General features: G+C 47.8%; 1 protein-coding gene across 1 annotated transcript in view; it reads left to right on the forward strand.

Moving 5' to 3' along the window:
* LOC146207201 (metabotropic glutamate receptor 1-like) overlaps nucleotides 1-19529 on the forward strand; it is a 34748-nt gene extending 15219 nt beyond the window's left edge. The window contains exons 2-7 of the mRNA XM_084608361.1: nucleotides 1305-1554; nucleotides 2105-2343; nucleotides 4073-4316; nucleotides 11045-11219; nucleotides 12092-12218; nucleotides 16172-19529. Coding sequence (XP_084464487.1) covers nucleotides 1305-1554; nucleotides 2105-2343; nucleotides 4073-4316; nucleotides 11045-11219; nucleotides 12092-12218; nucleotides 16172-17109 — 1973 coding nt within the window. The 3' untranslated portion in view covers nucleotides 17110-19529. The remainder of the gene's footprint in view (nucleotides 1-1304; nucleotides 1555-2104; nucleotides 2344-4072; nucleotides 4317-11044; nucleotides 11220-12091; nucleotides 12219-16171) is intronic.
* Nucleotides 19530-20300: the final 771 nt, after the last annotated feature.

The following is a 20300-nucleotide window of genomic DNA, read 5'->3' on the forward strand; positions in this document are numbered from 1 at the left end:
ACAAAGTCCTTGTCGACAGCTGGGGTCTGATGTTTCATTTTCTCTCCATAAAATGTGGCAAGGCCGATGGCGGCATCATCGCGGTAGTTAGAGAACGACCCGTGAAACAGCTGCGCTCAAGTACGCGCAGAGCTGCCGAGAATGCCTCGTTTAGGCCATGCACGGGGCGTCGCTGTTTTCCATTCGCCCCCGGTGTGCACGCACGGCTGCCGGTGCACGCAGAGACAAAGCTTCGTGGAGCAGAGAAAACAATCGGCGGATTGCCAATGAGCCGACACAGTACATTCCGCATAGGAGATGAAACTGCGCCGAGCTCAGCAACGAACACTCGTAAACAGCTGCTGCTTAGCGGAAAAACAGCCCATTACAATATTCCCCTGTTTGTAGTAGCACATTCGTAAGAGCTGTGTGCAGAGTGCAAATCTCCTTTTATTCAATTCAGCTCGAAACAAAGAGAGTCTCCGCGCTCGGTTGGTTTGGATTAGTCGGGGGGTTTAACATCCCAACGCAAATCAGGATATGCGGACGCCGTATAGGAGGGCTCCGGAAATTTCGACCACCAAGGGTTCTTTAGCGTGTATTGGCATCGCACAGTACACGGGCACCTTGCTTTTCATCCCCACCGAGAAGCGGCTGCCGCGGTCGGGATTCGATTCAGCAGTCGAACACCCCAACCACTGATCCAGCGGGTCGTATACGTGGGTTGTTTTCATATGGGTTGAAAAAAAGCTCGCAATATTGCCATATTTTCAGTAGTGTAAGTATATACTCCGCATTAGAAAAGTCAGGCAATGACGCAGGTGACGAGCGGCGCCAATTTCATTCGCGCGAAGCTCCGTGGCGACTGACGTTCGACGCTGGACTGCATTGCATTCGTGTTAGTGAGGATTGTATTGTGGCAGCACGCGATAGTCGCCGTCATTGAAAAGCCGTGGAATTGAGTGTGCTTAAGACCAGAGACGTCCAGTTTAGTGGCTTTCGAGAATCTTAGGGGCGCTTAAAAATTCATGCATATAGAGCCTTGAATGCGGCAAAGCAGATCCAGAATCAAACGTTGCCATTTTAAAAGCCAACTGTTCGGTGCTACGAAAGCAGAGTCATTGTCACGATGCAAAAATGTCGGCGTCTGTCTGCTTTTAACATCTGAGTGTGAAGCCCTCCAGAAGCCTCTTACTGACCTAAGGACATTTTTTAGTCTAGAAGCCACTTCAATCTAGAATAATGCCGCGATTCAGAGCCGTTCACTTATTATATTCTGCAAGTGCACAGATGCCAAATTCTGACGTTGCATTCCTTGGGCGCAGGCGACAGCTCCAGCCAGGCAAGCCTGGAGGAGTTTGCGGAGCGCTCGGCGGCCAAAAACGTGTGTGTATCCCAGTGGCTGGGCGTGGCGGCCAGCGGAACCGCCGCTGACCACCTCAAGGTCGTAGAGAGCCTGAGCAAGACGAGCCGCGCGCGTGTCGTGGTCTGCTTCTGCACGTCCGTCACCGTGCAGGGACTGCTGGCCGCCATGCGCACCGCCAACGCCACGGGAGAATTCAACGTAGTGGCCAGGTAGGTGATACGCGTTTCTATTTCTTGCGCACAAGTCACGAATTCACGGTGCATCGCAGTGGAAGGCTCCTCCGCTATTTTCGACTCTTACCGGATGCCTACACGGGTGTGCCGCCTTGATAGCGAGTAAAACCATCGTCAGCTTGCTTTGGCAAACGCACATAAGGCATTAATCAGTTACAACAGGTTTCAACGTTCTCCGCTGACAGTAGTCTGTTCAACCATCCCTCGAATTCCATGCGTCCTGCCATCTGCTGGCTGCCCTATAATTACGTTGTGTGGGAAAAGTGGGTGTGTCGTCGAGATGGTAGTCTCGCGTTCATACCTATGAAACCTTCTCTTCCACCTGCAGATAGCCTAAATGGCAGAATGTGTGTCACTTCGGTGTGACGGTCGCACTTTCGCGCTTGTGACGAGAGCACACCTTTATCAAACAAACAAGAGCCGAATACACTGACCTGCTTCTCTTCGTACCAGGACGCCTGCACTCTTTATAGTGCACTATTCCCTTGTTCGGAATAAAAACTCATTCTTTCTGCGTGACTGGCAGCGATGCCTGGACCACCGATGCGCAGCTACTGTCAGGCCTGGAAGCCGAAGCGCTGGGGACGATGGCGCTTCGCGTGCACGTCCTGCCGGACCCGGAGTTCGAGGAGTACTACACGCAGCTCACCCCGGAGAACAATACCAGAAATCCCTGGTTCGCCGAGTTCTGGCAGACGCAGTTCAACTGCAGCCTCTGGGACCGAAAGGCAAACTGCACCGGCTATTGCAGGCCTATGTGTACAGGTAAGCGGCCTTCGACAAAAAGCGCGGGTAACACGAAAAAGAAGGGCGGCACACAAAGGATGCTGACTGGCTTTCCGTTGTTGAGACGCAAATAGAGTCATTCTTCTCAAGAGGCAGCGTAAAACTCCTCTTGAGAGAGGGACTGTTCGGTCGTTTTTGCTCTACTTATAGGTTTAAGAAGTACATTTCAAATAACCCCGTTCGATACTTGGAGTTCTATTTGGAGACCTTGTACCTTTCAGTTGTGGACTGCATTGAAGGCGTTTTCTACCATATATGAGGGGGCAGATTCGCTTCCCGATTAGGGAAGACTCAGTGGTAGGGGGCGACTGGCAAGATCACTGTGTACAGACACATTTCGGCGAGTTGTACACATAGCACGATCTTTCTCCATGACTATCTCGAACTACTTTATTCTACTGATTAACCTGGACGACCACAATGCATCGAAATGCAGCGATGGGTGTATTCGAGCAGCTCCTCAGCTTGCACAGGAAGGAGCCAATGACCTTCATTGGATTGGATTGGATTAGATTGGATTGGTACTGAGGCTTCCTTTTTTTACCAGGTGGACCAGAAAGGTCCTAGCCAAGTAAATTCCCTACTGTGACGGAGTCTGTCCCGCCATGGCGCAAGGCCACCAAAACTATCTAGTATGCCTTATCCAGTTCTCAAGGCGTCATTTGGTTGCCTCCACAGCCACAGCCCTCTCATCGTCACTATGACGATGACGATGATGATGAACTTTCGTGTTGCACAAGTGCCACATGAAAGTTCAGTGTAAGTTTTGCGGATCTTTAATAAAATTCTGGATATGTGGTTAATGCAGTTGACATTTTTCATTTTCTAGGTTCCGTCACCATGCACCCAACCACACATAGGTTAAGCCCATGCACCCAAGCTCTTGTCCTGTGGTTGACTAAGCACCATGGCTTGAAAGTTGCGAGTACTCCGCAGTATTTGTGCCTCTTCTCTTTTTAACTACCTTCATTATTGTATGGTAGAACGAGAGGAAGAAGATGGCTATACAGTATGAAAGAGCACTGAACAGAGGTAGAGACGGAACCTAGTTCGCGAACCGAGACAACGCTTCGAAACGTTGGCTCGGCTTGTGAACAGAGACTCGCCCTCAACCCTTGTTCAGTGCTATTTCATACTTCATTATACTATGGCACTCAAACTGGTCAAAATTGGGATAAATCTTAAGCGTACCTTTCATAAAGCTCCGGGCTCTCGGGCATCTCCATGAAATTGTCCCTACCCACTCTGTCACCTTTGGCAGAGCTTTTGTTTTCTTCCCCCCTCCCCCTGCTCTCTTGACCACCACGTTGCTGATAGCTTACGTGTCAGTATTGCTGTTATACAAACTTCCTACTTTTATACACCCATCTATCTTTTTCCCTCCACCTTTAGCTTGTTTGCTTTGAAATCCAGTCTATAGGCCTTAGCGATCACCGATTACGTCTTGCATTCGCATTATGTGCTCTGCCATTTCTTGGGATTGGGAAGTTTGCGGAAATCAAGTGAATACAGTGACTCTAGTCCGACTCATAATGATCATCACTGAAACACGGCGAAGGTGCCGCTACCTTTACTTTTTAATTACATATTTTAATTGCATGTGCCCCTACCATCCCGTACGTACAGATGGCAAAGGTTTTTTACTGATTACCAAGTTTTTGCAGGGGTTTGTTCGCTTGACGTGAAAGTATACATACCTTCCGCGCAGGCAACGAAAGCCTGCGGCACAACTTCCACCAGGACGAGATGGTGACGGGCGTCAAGAGTGCCGTGTTCATGGTCGCCTACGCCCTGCACGACATGCTCAGCGACCACTGCCCAGAGGGTGACCCCAAAGTGGCGGAGAACTGCTCGCGCCTCGTGCACGTGTCCGGTGAGCGCTTCGTCGAGTACCTGAGGAACGTCAGCGTCAGCCACCACGACCAGGACATGCAGTTGTACGCTCACGCCTGGTGCGTAACTAGCCACGCTTTCACACGCGGGGACGCACTGGGTTACGTGCAGTGCCTCTCAGGCTACACAGTCGCAACCAAATACGGCATGCGTGCATGTTGCACGTGCGTGTGTATAGCCTGAGACACCATTCAATTTAAAGCCAAATTAGTATCATGCATCTCGTGTCCTAGGCACGTCTTAAAAACAACAAGCAAGTGAATGGAGCCGCGTTTACAAAACTAGCCTGTATGCTATTGCTAAGAACAGGCACGATGTTTGGTAGACCTCACCATAAACGAACGAAACTGCCTAAATATGCAAGGAGCGTCGACTGATCGACGCTACTCGGCCGGAAAAACAACACAGAGGAGAAAGCATGAGAGGGCGCCAGCAGAATTCCCTCTGCTGGAGTGAGCGTCGTCCGTTTTGATCAGTGCGACGCCACTCCTGCCATAATCAGCTTATATATGCCGAACCTCAGAAAGGTGAGACCCCGTATTTTTATCCGCTGCATAGGGTGAGGTTGATATCAAAAAAGCGCACACATTTAGTATTAACAACCACGTTTTCAAGAAGCCAGCTGCAATGGTTACTTAATCACTTCCCTTACGGCGCGGTTCAGGTGTCCACAGAGCAAGTGTGACAGATACTGCGCCTTTCCCTTCCTATGAACCAACCAACTAACTCTAGAGGACCCTCGATATCGGCCTATTAGTTGAGCTAAAAGAAATGCCTCGAAACGGTACTCGCAAACGTACCCGGAGCCTATAGCATCGTGTTCAGAAAAAACACGCCGGAAATAGAACATGAAACAACCCCGCAGCGGTGGGAAATAGTTATACGCTCGACTGCTGTTCCAAAAGACGTGGGATCGAATCCCGGCCGCTTTTCAATGAAGGAGATAAGCAAGGCGCCCGTGTTCTGTGCGATGTCAGTGCACGTTAAAGAACCATAAGTGGTCAAAATTCCTAGAGCCCTTCAGTACGGCGTCTGTCATAGCCTGAATCGCTTTGGGACGTTAAGCCCCATAATGCAAGCCAAACCAGAACATGAAACAAACGTGCCGTACAACTAGCTTAGCGGAGTTTGCTGCGCACGAAGTAGAAAAGCCAATGAGGCTGGCTGCAGCAGCACGACCGGCACGCGTTTCCTCTCCCGACTTCCGCTCAGCTTCTCCTCGGCGCCGCTGCAATCGGTGCTAGCGGTACACATTTAGAAAATGGCCGAGTGTACATATGTAAAACATTTCGTTTCCTTCAACTTTTCAGCACCTAAAAGAAAAAGCATGAAAGGCTTCTTACTCGGAAAAATATCTTCAAGAACAATGGGAAATGTGGCCCCTATGTATTGACAAAAAGCTAAAGTCATCGGCATTGCTCTATTAAAGGAGAGGCCAAACGAACAAGGGTACAAAAGGTGCTCGTGTGCTGAGCCATGGACGTTAACGGGACACAGAAATTATTTTGACGGCCGCATTCTAATGAAAAAGTTCTGTGCGAATTCGAGTGGAATTTAAAGCCTCGGCGTGGAACCTACAAAATTTAGAAATAATTTGTTTTTGTTTTTTTATTTTCTCATCGAAACTGATAAGGCGATGCCTCAGTGAAGTTTATTTGCCGCCCTTTCCCCGCCTACAGATAGCCGGGGCTCTGAGCAGTGTTCTCATCCGCGGCCAAGTGTTATCAACGGAACGAGGTGCGGCAGAGCGCAGTCAAGATCTGTTTTCTTTGTTTTTCTTGTGCATCATCGTGTTCCGAACTAAGCGGGAGGGAATTAAGGGGAATCATTTTTTATCACAGATATAATTTCGGCGTTAGTGAAGCTGGCTTTAAAATTTTGCAGCGCAGTGATGAATGACAGAAAATAGAACTTGCCTGCTCTCTGCCTTGGTAAACATCGTTTCATTGTACCTTAAAATAATCTAGGTGGCCAAACGTATTCCATAGTCCTGCACTGTAGACAGACTGCAGTGATGTTTGCTGTGGCGATCGCCGCGCCGTAGCACATATCCTAGCGAGACAAGCAAATACTTTTGAGGTGGTTTCGTAGGGCGTTTTCACGTCACCTTCTTAAGCTTACAGGGATCATATTGCACGCTCTATCGAAGCTTTGCATTGCGTGTGTCATATAACTGGGCTACATCGAGAGCGCTCGGACAAAGACGTTATCTGCCACACGCGTAACTATAATGGTGCTGAATATGATCGGTCGTTTATCGCGAACCAAGCGGCTAACAGCAGCATTTTTGCTGTAGGCAAACTGCAGCGCCACCTAGGCAGTGCAGGTTCCCTATACACCTTCTTCTGTCTCTTTTTTTTTTTGCTGAGCACAGTAATTAGCGCCTAATCAGCATGTTCGAAAGACAGGAGAATGTACGCTCTCATGAAAGTTTGTCATGTACTCCTCCTCTCGGCTTCTGGATGCAGCTAACCTCAACGATACGACGAGCTCACTGAGGCGACCATTGTACAAACCTCATGAACGCAAATCTTGAAGAGTTATCGCGAACTCTCGCGAACAGCTTACGCGTGTTAGGTTAAGTTTGGTTTATGGGGTTTAACGTTTCAAAGCGACTCAGGCTATGTGGCCGTCGAGGCCGGAGTTCCATCCCGCATCCTTGGTAGCAAAATGGATGACCTACCTAAATTGCTAGCTTAACCATCACATTTCACTACCGCTGCTTTCCTTCGCCTGTGTTTTTTTTTTTCTTGTTTGAATTTGCGGCCTTCTTTTAACGCAGCTGCGTTAAAATATGTGTTCACAGAAAATCTGGCGTCGGTATTGTGAGCGAAAATTCATGCGCATGGCAGGAGCCGCGCGCACTGACCTAACGTAGGGTTGCCTGGCGTTACGTTTGGCTTTAGCTGCCAACTCGAGTCTACCTTTCATATGGGATGGTGATATCAGAATCAGCCTGCCAGGAATCAGGAATGACTTGCATTCACGTTCCCTGTAGGTCAATCAGACACGTTCATACGACTTGGTTATAGCGGAGCTATCTATATATGTGGACTGGCAGCATATATCGCATCGAACCCTTAAAGGCGGAGCTAAAATGTCCCCCATAATGTTTGTCGCTCCATTGCAGTAAGAGTTTCAGTTGCTAATAGTGTTCGTGTTGTTTATTTTGTACGTTTAGCTATTTCTACAATCGTGCGAAACTGCTCAGCTTGACTCCCTGGCTTCATCGCTTCTCCGCACGTCGTGGTTCAGACGTCCACCGAGAAGTGAGACGGTTTAGCTGTAAGCGAGAAGTGAGACAGCTGCGAGAAACGCATGCCCTGAAATCAGAGCGCCAAAGGCAAAGTTAAGGTAGGGGCTTTGTTTTCTCAGCAGCACGAAACCTCCGCCAGCTGTTCTTATGCAGAAAAAGGCAGAAAAACACCAGGCAGATTCGTGGTGAAAAAATTCAAAACACAAAGGTAGTACTTAATTTGCAATGTCCAGCGAATCAGACGGCATGAGGAATGCGTGTGCATGCTGTCAGGAAAAGCGGGGAAGTGTTCTGTGCGCTGTGGAACCTGGCTTAGACGGGAAAATGCACCGGTCTTAATTTTGTAGCAGTCGCAAACCCAGACACCGTCTTAATTATTCGACTGCGAGCCATCGGTATTCCTTGGCTATAGAGTGCACCGTAAAGAGGTCTTAAATTACTTTCGATCAGTTATGAAAGAGCACTGAACAAGGATAGAGAAGGGGGGAGGAGCTCAGTTCGCAAGCCGAGCCATCGTTTCGACAAGAGGACTTGTCTTCGGCAAGGGTTTAAATACGCTTTTGCTTCCGAAGAAGAAAAGCTGGGGAGGGGGAGGGAGGAGGGGAGGAGAGAAGAAAGTAGGTAAAGGAGTGAAAAAAATGTTTCTTCGGTATGTATCTTTCAGCCTGGAGCCGGTGATCCTGCGGCCTAAAAAAGAAAATAAAAAGCGGCAGCAGCAGGAAAACTACAATGCGGGGGTGGATGATGAGTCAGCCTCTAAAGCAGGTTCGATGCTGGCACTCCTTTCTTGAAAGGGGACGGGCACTCCAAAGAGTCCTGATAAAGGATACATCTGCAAGAGAACAATTCTCAAAAGCTTTCCTCAAGGAGGAGAGAAGGACAAAAACCAGATTAGAGAGTTGGGCTTCTAAATTACTGCACATCTTAGTCTTAGCTAATGAGTGTTTTATCATTGTGCCTTCATACAAGTGCTACTCTATCAGCAGAGAATCGAAATTGACTTCATGCTCGACATATGCTCTGTGTTCGCTCAGCGCGATTGCATGCGCTCAGTGAAAGGCTATGAATCATGCATTCTATACTCTGTTTCACAAGCTGTTCGCAGGTCTACGCAAGGTGACTGCGACTATAGGTGCAATCAGAATGACGCGCCCTACATGATTGTGCTCGTGCCCTCTTGTGGCGCTCTAGATGACAAAAGCCTAAGAGCACAATCAAGTAGGGGACACCATCTTGACTGGCCCTTGGCTTTCGTAGTGCTGCACACACCTGATAAAACTGAGTATAACGTGTCCATGCATTTCACTATAGTAGCACTAAACACGAGCGGGCGAGTGTAACTTGAAACACGCAGAGAGGATTTGTTTTTCTTTTTTTACTATGACCTTAAGAAAACGCATGCCTACGGATTTCGAGGCCCGCTAGCCGGACGGGAGAAACAAGCATTGATCGTTTTAGCGCTGAAGGGGCGAAATCTCGCTATTTTTGTGTTCTCGTTGTTATCGTCCTAGTTAGTTTTCTTATGATGGCTAGCAGCAGCCAAGCGCTTAAGCAGTGGCTCATTTCACCGCATAACAATATTCGTACTGAGCGTGAGCTCCAGTTGTCGAAAAATACAACGCCAACTTCACAACTCCGTCGAAACGTTTCCGGTGTATTTTTTTATACGGATGCTATGATACTGACGCACCCCAAAGTTCTCGGCAAAATAATAGACTTTCATCATATTATTTACATATTTGGTGTGAAGAAGGTGCCACAGAAGTCCGCATAGGGATGCGGCAGTTAGTGATTTCACTTCATTCGCAAAATAAGCCTCTCGGGTAACGTACGGACGCAAACTGGCCCAAGTTCACGGAGGGCCCATATTAGTGAGAAAAAATGTCCTTGAATGACGGCGTAACTCCACTACCAGTGAACGGTGTAGCATTATTCGCGTGACTACAATACATTGTGGAATGCGGGGACGCTAAACAACCACGCGGTAACCGTTCAGGTAGCCTTTTAGCGAGAAGCAAAGTTGTTTCAGGAAGCGCGCTTTTAGTGTAAGAGGAGCCTGTTCCCAGCGATTCCAACGATGTCTACTACGAGGCAAATAAAGCATCAGTCAGACTCAGTAGATGAACGGGTGGGTGTGGTAAATTGATCAAGAAAAGCTCAATTTGGGAGTGGCTCAGCAGGGAAATGGTGGCAATAAATATTGCGGCCTATCACACAGGTCCCAAACATGGTTCAGAAAGCACGAAATTCGACATTGGGAAAATCGAATTTGGGTGTCGATGCATTTGCCGGGGCTCAGTTGGAAGAAAGGCCTATAGTCTCAAAGTGGCACATTTCCCCAAAGTAGGTTAGCCCACTCCTAAAATGGGTCCACCTCCAAAGTTGACTGCTCAATTCGACAACAGAGTTTACCCGCGCCAGAAACCAACTTGGCCAACACCCAAAGTTAGGTCGGAAAGTCCTTACAAGTGGGTCGAGATCTGGACGCTTTAGCGCTATGCTATTCGTTGACTGGCGGAGCCATACTGTCTCTCGTTTTTCCTTCTTCTATGCTGTCTAACTCACTGGATGCAGAGGAAATTTTCCTTTTGCCTAAAATTTTGGCTCCAGATGCCGTTTTTTAAGTGAAACTCATAGCAAAGTGCCTTGGCAAGAGGCCTGCCAACGTGATTCACCAAAGGATTTTAAGGCCCATCATCATGAAACCGTCAATCTGTTGCAAGTACGTTATAAACAGTAGAGGGAGAACAAAATAAAGGCGCAGGTGACGACGGCTGAACCCTGTTCGACTATCGATGCCTTCTCTGCTGATTACGGCTTCTCGTACACAACACACACAACTCTCGTCTCCCAGCTAACTATACAGCCCATTATAAGTAGGTAGGCAGGTCGTATAGTGTGAGTGCTAAGAAAAAGATGGTAGCAGCAATCGCGACGATTGTGTCACCGTCCGCACCCGTTTCTCCAGTTCTGTAAACTCACAAAAGGCAGGGTGTCACCTATCCGAACAAGCTAACAGATCGCATGTATGAAGAGCGCGATGGGCCAGTCTACCAACTTCAGTCATGTGCAACCATAAAAATTATGCCATTAGAAAAAAATCGACCAGAGTCTTCGAGCTCTATACACTGACGCGTGTCTATTTTTCATGGCATGATGGACGCAGCAATGACGTGACTTTTGCGAACCGAACGAGTGCGGATTGAAATACACCCTGCATTGAAAATTAAATTGATTACAGGCCGCTCGTGCTCACAGCCTTGAGCGTAAGCACTGAATGTGTGACAGAAGACAGTCGTGTTTGTCTTGTGGCGCATCACTTCAGTGCACGCTTCCCGCGTCCGCGTCAAGCACGAGATATGAACTCCCGACTCGAACTGTACGTTGACTGCATTCGCGACTCTTGCTGTGCGCTTTACCATTCCAAACATGGACTAAGGGGAGGCACGAAAACCATTTACCAGTCTCGGAGAAAATTTTAGTGACGATGCTTCGACGTGCAACTCTTTCTGCTCTTCTTCGCTCTTGCAGCTACGACATAGTGAACTTCCAGGCATTGGAAGATGGGCAGTACGAATTCGTGGACGTGGCCACTTGGTCGGACGAAGACAAAATTGTCATGTACGGAGAGCCCATGTGGAACACCGAGGACGACACGGTTCCTCTCTCCCAATGTGGACAGCCGTGTCCCCTTGGATACATCAAGGTACGAGAATTGGGCGCAGGTGTACGAGCGTCCGTGTCCGCGCGCGCGCGTGTGTGTGTGTGTGTGTGTGTGTGTGTGTGTGTGTGTGTGTGTGTGTGTGTGTGTGTGTGTGTGTGTGTGTGTGTGTGTGTGTGTGTGTGTGTGTGTGTGTGTGTGTGTGTGTGTGTGTGTGTGTGTGTGTGTGTGTGTGTGTGTGTGTGTGTGTGCGTGCGTGCGTGCGTGCGTGCGTGCGTGCGTGCGTGCGTGCGTGCGTGCGTGCGTGCGTGCGTGCGTGCGTGCGTGCGTGCGTGCGTGCGTGCGTGCGTGCGTGCGTGCGTGTGTGTGTGTGTGTGTGTGTGTGTGTGTGTGTGTGTGTGTGTGTGTGTGTGTGTGTGTGTGTGTGTGTGTGTGTGTGTGTGTGTGTGTGTGTGTGTGTGTGTGTGTGTGTGTGTGTGTGTGTGTGTGTGTGTGTGTGTGTGTGTGTGTGTGTGTGTGTGTGTGTGTGTGTGTGTGTGTGTGTGTGTTAGAATATTTACAAAATTAGTGGTCGGCTGCCCTACAAGAAAGGGTATCCAACATGTGATAAGTCTTCTTAACTAGTGCCGCAACTTTATCTTGTGCCATTGAGAGGAAATTGCTATTGCCTTAAGTTCGAACACATATTGAAGACAGAGTTTAGAAAAGCCTAACATTAGAGACCACCACAAATTTATTTATTTATTTGAAAATACCTTACAGGCCCATTAGGCATTGTGTAAGGAGGACATAAAATCTATACAGTGCAATATATACATAAAAAAAAAATGAGTTGTGCAGCCTGAGTTAAGCGCAGTACCACCACTTTCACTGCCTGGCCTGTTTGGTGCTTGCGAAAGAAGGGAATGTACTTTCAGGTTCCGGAGAGCAATTCCAACCTATGCTGCTGGAAGTGCGTCCAGTGCGGCAGCAACCAGTACGTTCATAGCGAGTACAGGTGCGGAAACTGCGAAGAAGGCACCTGGCCCAACATCACTCTCGACGGTCAGTATGTGTGAGCCCTCTCTCGCTTAGTTTCGGTGGAGCATGAGTAGACGCTATGCAGTTGGCCCTATAGTCGCACACAAATGAAGAAACGCCAATCAATGGAGTAGACCGGTTCTTAAGACGCCGCGGGCAATCTGAGTAAGACGTGGTGAATCTCCTTTCATCACCCACGCCCTGCGCTGCCGCACTAGCATGCAGGTCTATGCAATCCCCGTACAGTCATTGGCTGCCCAGAAGTCATTTGAAGGGCAAAAACCGCGTTTTTCTTGAGTTATATCCGACTAAAGCAAACCAAACTCGATTCCTCAACACATCCCTCTTTACTAACGCGGTGTTCCTGGCTATATGTGACTTTGGTGACCCTTCCACTGGATATCCTCGAGGCTTTCGCTGGCCGGACCTTCTGCTATTGCATACCTATCACATCTGCCAAATTTAGCAGGAATGAGGCAGTCATGCAACATTCTCGTCAACTATATGTTTCAGGAATTCGCCGGCGCAAGCTGTAGTTAAACATATTCAAAAAAAGAACGAACATCCGACGCCAGCGTTCCGTGCATCACTAAGCGGTGTTACAGTGTCCATTTAATGGCATGCAATGTGATGTGGAACCACCATGCAGCTTAAATTATTTCAAAGACCTGCAGTTCCATGCTACCTTTTCATCCCATTTCTCACAAATGCTCCAGGTTGACGCATACGCTAGTCAGTGCATTTCATCTGCTCGCTCGGCAAAGCCAATTTCCGAGTTACTGCAAGCTTCTTTGAACAAAGTTCTCCAGCCTGAAAAATTGTAGAGACATCAAAATTTTATAACGCATTCTGTCTTTAAAACGATGCGTAAGACATTATTAAATGTGTATCATCGCGTGCAATAATACGCTAAGAAAATAAGTGAATAATTGATTTGCCTGTGCGGATTCAGTTTCGGGTGTTGAACGGCGATTAAGAGGTCAGAAGCAGGCATCACACGAGGCACACAAAACATGCAATAGCTGTCTGTTCCCATCACTGTCATTCCAACTTCGCAAGCAAGCTAGTATAAGAGTTAGAGCAAACTAAAACGGCAAAGCAGCAATTGTATTGCAGTTTTTCTATGCTTCGCCAGGTTTCATACGTATTTAGAACGACTTTGTTTCCGTTTCCCGGATTCGAACCAGGTCGCCGGTGCCGCATTGCGGTAGAGATAAAACTCAAAAGGCGGCCGTGTGCTATGCAATGTCAACTCGTCAACAATCTTTCATGGTCCAGTCACATACCAGACATCTGCAGTTCTTCATTAAGAAACGTGTGGTTTATCAAGCGGAAACTTAAAACGGCTCCGATTGAAACAAGGTTGCTTGTCTAAAATGTATTTATTAGGACAAAGCTCGAATATGCTGCGGTAATTTGGGTCCCTCATAGCAAAAAAGACATAAATCTGTCGAAGCGAGTACAGAGAAAAGCTATTCGCTTTGTATTTAGCAAATACAAGCGGCTAGATTACCCATCACTTCTGATAAAGCAACGCGGTATCCCCCTATTACAGACTCGTAGAAAAGTTATCAGGTTAATATTTTTACACAAAATTCTTACAGGTAAGGTAAGTATAGATTCACGTAATTGCATAAAGAGATCTACAGCGTGAAGAACCAGACATAGCCACAATAATTCCTTAGTCCCAATTTTTTCGCGCATGGAAGCATTCAAACAGTTTTTATTTCCATGAAACCATTGCAGATTAGAACTCCTTGCCAGTAAAAATAACTGAATCAAGTAATTTTCCAAAGCAGCTCTAAGATTATCTCAAGTAATTTTTCTAGTTTGCATTCTGTCAATCATTACCCATCGTTTTCTCCAAGATTTTTTTTTTTATATTTTTGCGTGTTTTTTGGTTTTGAGCAATGTGCTCCATGTATCAAATTGCAAGCTAGCTTTTGTGTATTGTGCCACTCCTGCTTGGGTCGAAATGGCTTGCAGTATTTGTAAATAAATAAATAAAAGATACCCAGATGGCCGAAAATATTCCGAAGCCTTCCACCATGACCATTTGTCTTCTTTCATTGCCACATTCATTCTACCCATCATTGCGCGCTTAAGGTGCTGTCGCGATTCGCTGTGAGGTTAGGGTATCAAGGCTCCGTGTCCATGCGATGAGCTGAACAAAATGTGACGTTATACGTCATTTAGTCATGGTCATGGTAGTCATAGTCATGGTAGAAAAGAGAGCAACATCGGCATGGGAGCCGAAAGCTACGCTGTACGCGCGACTGTCTCCGCACAGCGACGGCCAGAGAGATTCTTCTGCGTACCCTGTAGGCGAGAAGCACTGGAGAGAAGGCAATACACTCACAAAACCGAAGCATTCTAGAACACCACGCAGACCATCCCAACGCTGCCAACGAGCAGTCGCGATTCTAGTCCTGGTGCCAAGGCTCCGTTCGCTGGCCGCGGCGGCCAGGGAGCCACTCATTTCCTCAAAAGAAATCATCACCGTTAGCCTAATGAAACTAAAATTTAAGAGAGCACGTTGTTGGGCTAGTCTAAAATTGCAAAAACAAACTCAAAAACAAATTATTCACAGAGCGCAGGCAGGTTGCACTGCTTGGGGACTGATGTGTTCTAAAGAAAAAACACACCTTCGAAAATATAAACATTTGATTGCACATGTAATCCATTATTAACCGATGGTAGCCACACTGCTTTTGTAAGGTGCCCCGCCGTGGTGGCTCGAACCCTATGGACGCGAATCAGAGCGCGACCACGGCGGCAGCGCTTAAACAGATGACTTCTGGTGCCGCATTGTCTATACCAACAACAAGACGTCCACACCGATGATGCGCACACTACCAATTGGCTATTTATTTGTGGTATGAAGACGAAGAAAACCTGGAGAAAACATCCGGAGGAAGCTATTGAAGGAAAAAATAAAACGAAACCTATAAGGGTGTCCAGACGAAGCATTAGCAATTTCTTTCTGTTGAGAATTGCGGACGGTACACTCACGCACTCCTCTTCCTGGCCCGAAATCTTTTAAAGGCTTCAATAATCTTTCGTTTCAAAGTATCTTTTGCCCGAGCCAGCACCTACGTTTCCGTGAACATGGCCACAGAGTGTTTCACCCTTGTATTTTGTTCAGTGCCATCCTTTCCACACCGAGAGCAGTGGGTAGCCTAGTTCCCTGGAGACGACAGTGCTTCACTCGCATTCCTGTGCTCCCTTAACCAACTAGCCCGCACGCAAGTTCTAGTAAGCGTATAGACGGAGGCGAGACCTTATGCTCTAGCGTGTGCTGTGCGATGTCTGTGCAAATTAAATAACCTCTTTAAACTTCTTATACCATATCATACCATGATCGGCAATGTCTGCTGCTCGTACTTTCATTGTGGCGCATCTACCTCACACTATTTGCGCCAATACAGGGGAAGAAAACAGACCCAGATACAGAATGGACGCATGCGCCAGACTTACCAAGAACTGTTTTCAGACTGTAAACACCCAGCAACGAACACAGATGTACAGTGAAATTCAAAAACGTCACGAAACCGGAACTGGTAGCTTTAAAAACACGGATAACGCGCCATATGCTTTGTCAAAACGAAAGTACAAATGAAAACTTCGTGTAGGAAATGGATATATTTTTCAGCTGCTTGGCAGCTTCAATGGCATAGGGCCAACAGATGGCCCGTACTATGCCCACAGTGGTTCCCTCCAACGTGCACGTTTCATACTGAAGCAGCTGTTCGACGGGAGGCTGAACTAAAGCGCCGCCGTGCACATCCGCGCTTTATTTGACGTCAATTTTTCTGCATAAAACAAAAAGAAGTTATACAGTGACAACGTCTACTAAAGACACCACTTCCATGAACTAATTCCCCTTGCCCAATACAACGTGCTGTTACACCACAAAACGCGAGAACTTATTCCGCTTGGAATAGCAATACCAACCGCTGTCTTTTTCTTTACGGCAGGGTGCGACCCGATACCGCAGAAGTACTTGCAATGGACCGAGTCGGCCGTCATCTTGGTCATGGTCATCTCGGCGCTGGCCTTGGCGACCGCCGCCTGCGTAAGCGTCGTGTACGTGCGCTACATCAACACACCTCTCATTAAGGCCTCCTCGCGGGAACTGAGCTTCGTCATCCTGGTCGGCATCATCATCAGCCAGGCGAGCACGTTTGCCATCCTGGCCAAGCCGTCACCCACGTCTTGCCTTATGGAGCGGCTCTTTCCTGTGCTGAGCGTGGCCGCCGTCCACGCTGCCATCTTCACCAAGACCAACCGCATAGCGCGCATCCTGGCCGTGAGCGAGAAGAGGATCTTCAGGCGCAGGCTGCGCTTCATGAGCATCACGGCGCAGCTCACCACGACGGCGGTGCTCATCATGGGGCAGGTCGTCATCACGGGCACCATGCTGGCCGTGCAGGCGCCCGGCACAGTCCTCTTCTACCCGGTGCACAATCGGGCCGTGCTTCTTTGCGACACGACCGAGCTGGCCAGCTTTCTGCCCCTTGCCTACGACTTCGTGCTCATCGCTCTGTGCACGGTGTACGCGATCAAGACCAGGAACGTGCCTGAGAATTTCAACGAGGCCAAGATGATTGGCTTCGCGATGTACTCGACGGTGGTCATCTGGGTCGCCTACATTGCCGTCTACATTGGCAACGAAGACAACCGGGAACTTGCGCTCTGTCTGGCCATCAGCATCTCGTCCTTCATAGTGCTAGTGCTCCTGTTTCTACCTCGCGTGTACATTGTGCTCTTTCGTCCGGACAGGAATCGGCGCAGCTCATTCCTCACCTTTCGTCAGGACACCATGGAGTCCAAAGTGAACACTGTCTCTGGCAGCGTAGTTTCTCACGAAAACGGTGGTGCCGATGTACCGCGGTCGCATGATGATTGCAGCTAGGACGAGTGTTGCGTGACATCGCTCTGAGGTGGTGGTATTTGTCGCCTGGACGCTTGCGCGAGAGAGATTGCGGGCAGAGATGACTTTTACGATGTGCCAAATTGCATACGGAGTTTGAAAGCAAGGCTCCTTGAAATTCAATCTGTTTTGTGAACAGGCCGCTCGCATTCCGGCAAGTCAATCACGGCTCTCTTCAAACGACACAACAGCAACCCAGCAACGTCCGGGGGATGCATTTCGGGATATGCTTTTAAGGATATTGCGTAGTCTTGTGAATGTTATCTACTGATCCTTAGGTCCTCATCTAGTCTAAGACTTATTTACACTTGTACCAAATGTCCTTTTCGATCCTTTTTAAAAAAGTAAGGCGGCGGTGGAAAAGATACATTATTTACCCAATTATGGGCCTCATTCATGAAAATTGTGAAAAAGCATCTTTGTCTTTATGCGTGCTGTGTTCTGAACAAATCTTCAAAAGTACGCTGTATTCTGAAAACAATCCTCAAAGATGTGGCCCAATCAACGAGATGGTGAATATTTTGATCACCAAATTGCTCATGGGGATCACAGGTGCTCTTCAAACAAACATTTAAACTTTAGCACTCTGGACCAATGTCGTCAAAATGCGACAGAGCCAATGAGACAACCCGGCGAGCATGCCTAATGTGACCTTAAAAATCTGAACCGTTCCCATCACAAGATGCGGTACGTAAAACCCGGTTAAATAGAGCACATATTTTAAGACAAATCTCTTTAATGTGTATATTCCTTTAATTATATCCTATTGCACACAAATTTTTATTGAATTTGCAGCTTTTATATACGGAGCGCCGCACGCGCAAGACAAAAATGGCTTGATTTGAACTAATATCGTCCTAATATCGTCCTCTTATTACGTTTCTAGGATGACAGAAATTTTCGTCATCACGTCCAGCAGTGCACAAACTGTGAACATCAGAATAAGGGTCGTTTGGCCGTGATGCACTCCAAATGTACCCAGGGCATTCAGTTCGAAATTACGAGACTTGGAGCATTTGAGAACGTTCTGGTGACATTGGTTTCCTATGAATGAATGCGTATGTTCTCTCTATGGCCAATAAATGTAGGAACGAAGCGGACTGATGGTCCTGCTTAGAATATGCAAGGTTTAACGAGGGGCTGCTAGTCTCTCGGAACAACTTGCGTTCGGTCAAGTAGAATATGAGCTGAACATAGGCATGAAAATTGTTGCATTTATCATTTTAGATGCAACCAGTGAAGCAGCGACGCCGATTAAGGAAGCGAAAAAACGCGTGAAGTGAATCAAACGTATTCTTTGTATATAGCGTAGTCTTCTTGTCGTATTCTTTGTAGCGTCGTCTTCTTGTCGGTACAAATACAAAAGTGGTACGAATGCAAAGATATGTGAGTGGGGGTGAGGGCACTTATTACTAAAAGGTTTCGGATGTGTTGCTTTCAGCCTTGTCTCGCTCACACTCTCCAAGTATTGCGCAATGGCGGCATGCCATGTACGGTGATATGCCACCAATTGGTGTCACGCATCATATCAGCTGTTGCATTAATAATGACTTAAAGGACGTATGTTAGACACAACGCAGCAGAGTCGAACTTTACGTGCAAGTGGGATACGGTAGGCTGCTAAACGCGAAAATACGGAGCGCGTCCTAGTGTGTGAACTCTTTGTGAACATGCATGGAGATTGTGTGCTTATTTCGAAATGACTGTATCATTGCTGTGTCCTGGTTCTATCAGTAATAAGTTGCCCATGCAGAGCCTACCTCATTCCGCCAAATCGTGAGCACAGGAGCCTTGAAGCGCCAAAGGATATCACATGCCTCCACTCACAGACATATTTGACAACGATCAGCTTCATAAGAGCACGGCAGTGCGTGCTCTTTGCCGTTTTTTATGAGCCAGCGGACTTGATTCACGCTTGTAAAGCAAGCCACTGTTCCTGTAGATATGTATTTCATATGCCTTCTCCCACATCGTCACCCATCACGCCATCACAATCTTCTTTCTTCTCTCCTTCCCCTTCCCCAGTGCAGAGTAGCAGGCCAGATTTGAATTATTCCAGCCAACCTCTCTGCCTTTTCCTTTCAATAAATCCATCTATCTATCTTCATACGTGTACTGGTTCACCTTTACGTATACTGGTTGTACATATAAAGTTTAGTCAATGGTTCGAAATAGGCCCGGTAGTCACTGTCACTCCAGTCAAACGTACTGGATGCCGGCATGAAAGCCTGCCCGCCTTAACTCCAATGCTCCGAATGCCTTTAAAGGCACGTCTTCAAGAAATATTTCGTTTCCTTAGCGATCAGGTTTTCCGATATCTTGGATGTACGTAATATGGCAGCTTGGCCGACATCGTGGTTTGCGGCTCTGCCATGGCACTGCGGCTTGATTTTGTGAAAACTACAAATACGGCTGCGAACTGACGCACTCATCGAACTTTTTGATCCAGACCGCAATGCTTTATTTTCCGGCGAGGGACGTTATCCGGAGCTCATCCTGGACATTCGGAAAGCCGTAGTTCATAGAATTCGGCAGGAACCCCGAAGTTGCCCCGTTCCACTGCGGTCTGCTACGGGGTTAGCTGTCCACTAACCCACAGCCGTCCTCCAGGCGAAAAGCAAGGCGCCCATGTACAGTGCAATTACTGTGCACCTTAAAGAACCCCACGCGGCCAAAATTATTACCACGTCTCTCGTAGCTCATGTCGCGTTGGGACTATCACCGACCATACAATTCTTCAGAGGCGCCTACCTTTACTACACAGCTTGGCCGCTCGGATGACTCAAGCGCAAACCCGCGCGCAACACACGCACGCGCTAGAAGAAAGTGACAGACTGACCACGGCTTATTTGCTGAAGAGGCGGACGTTCAACTGCCACTTCAGGCGGGATTTGTGTTGGAGAGGCAGTGCACCAGTGAGTGTGTATAGGAAAGGGAGCGCTAAGCAGCTGCAGCCGCCTCCGCGTCAGATTTTGGACCAACGACGAATATTTCAGCTAAGCCGTAGCTCAGTTTCGCCAATAATTTATTAGTTCTTTTCAATCAAGTCCCGCCACACTAAAAAAAGAACAATAAGGTTCATGCCGGCGAACGCAGCGCAGCACTCATGCTTTGCGGCCACCGACTAGACCGACCAGTCGGAGGTGAGTAGCTCTTGCTACTTACCTTGTATG

This window comes from Amblyomma maculatum, chromosome 1 (assembly GCF_055883805.1).
Source record: "Amblyomma maculatum isolate TAMU_Amacu chromosome 1, ASM5588380v1, whole genome shotgun sequence".
Lineage (NCBI taxonomy): Eukaryota > Metazoa > Arthropoda > Arachnida > Ixodida > Ixodidae > Amblyomma > Amblyomma maculatum.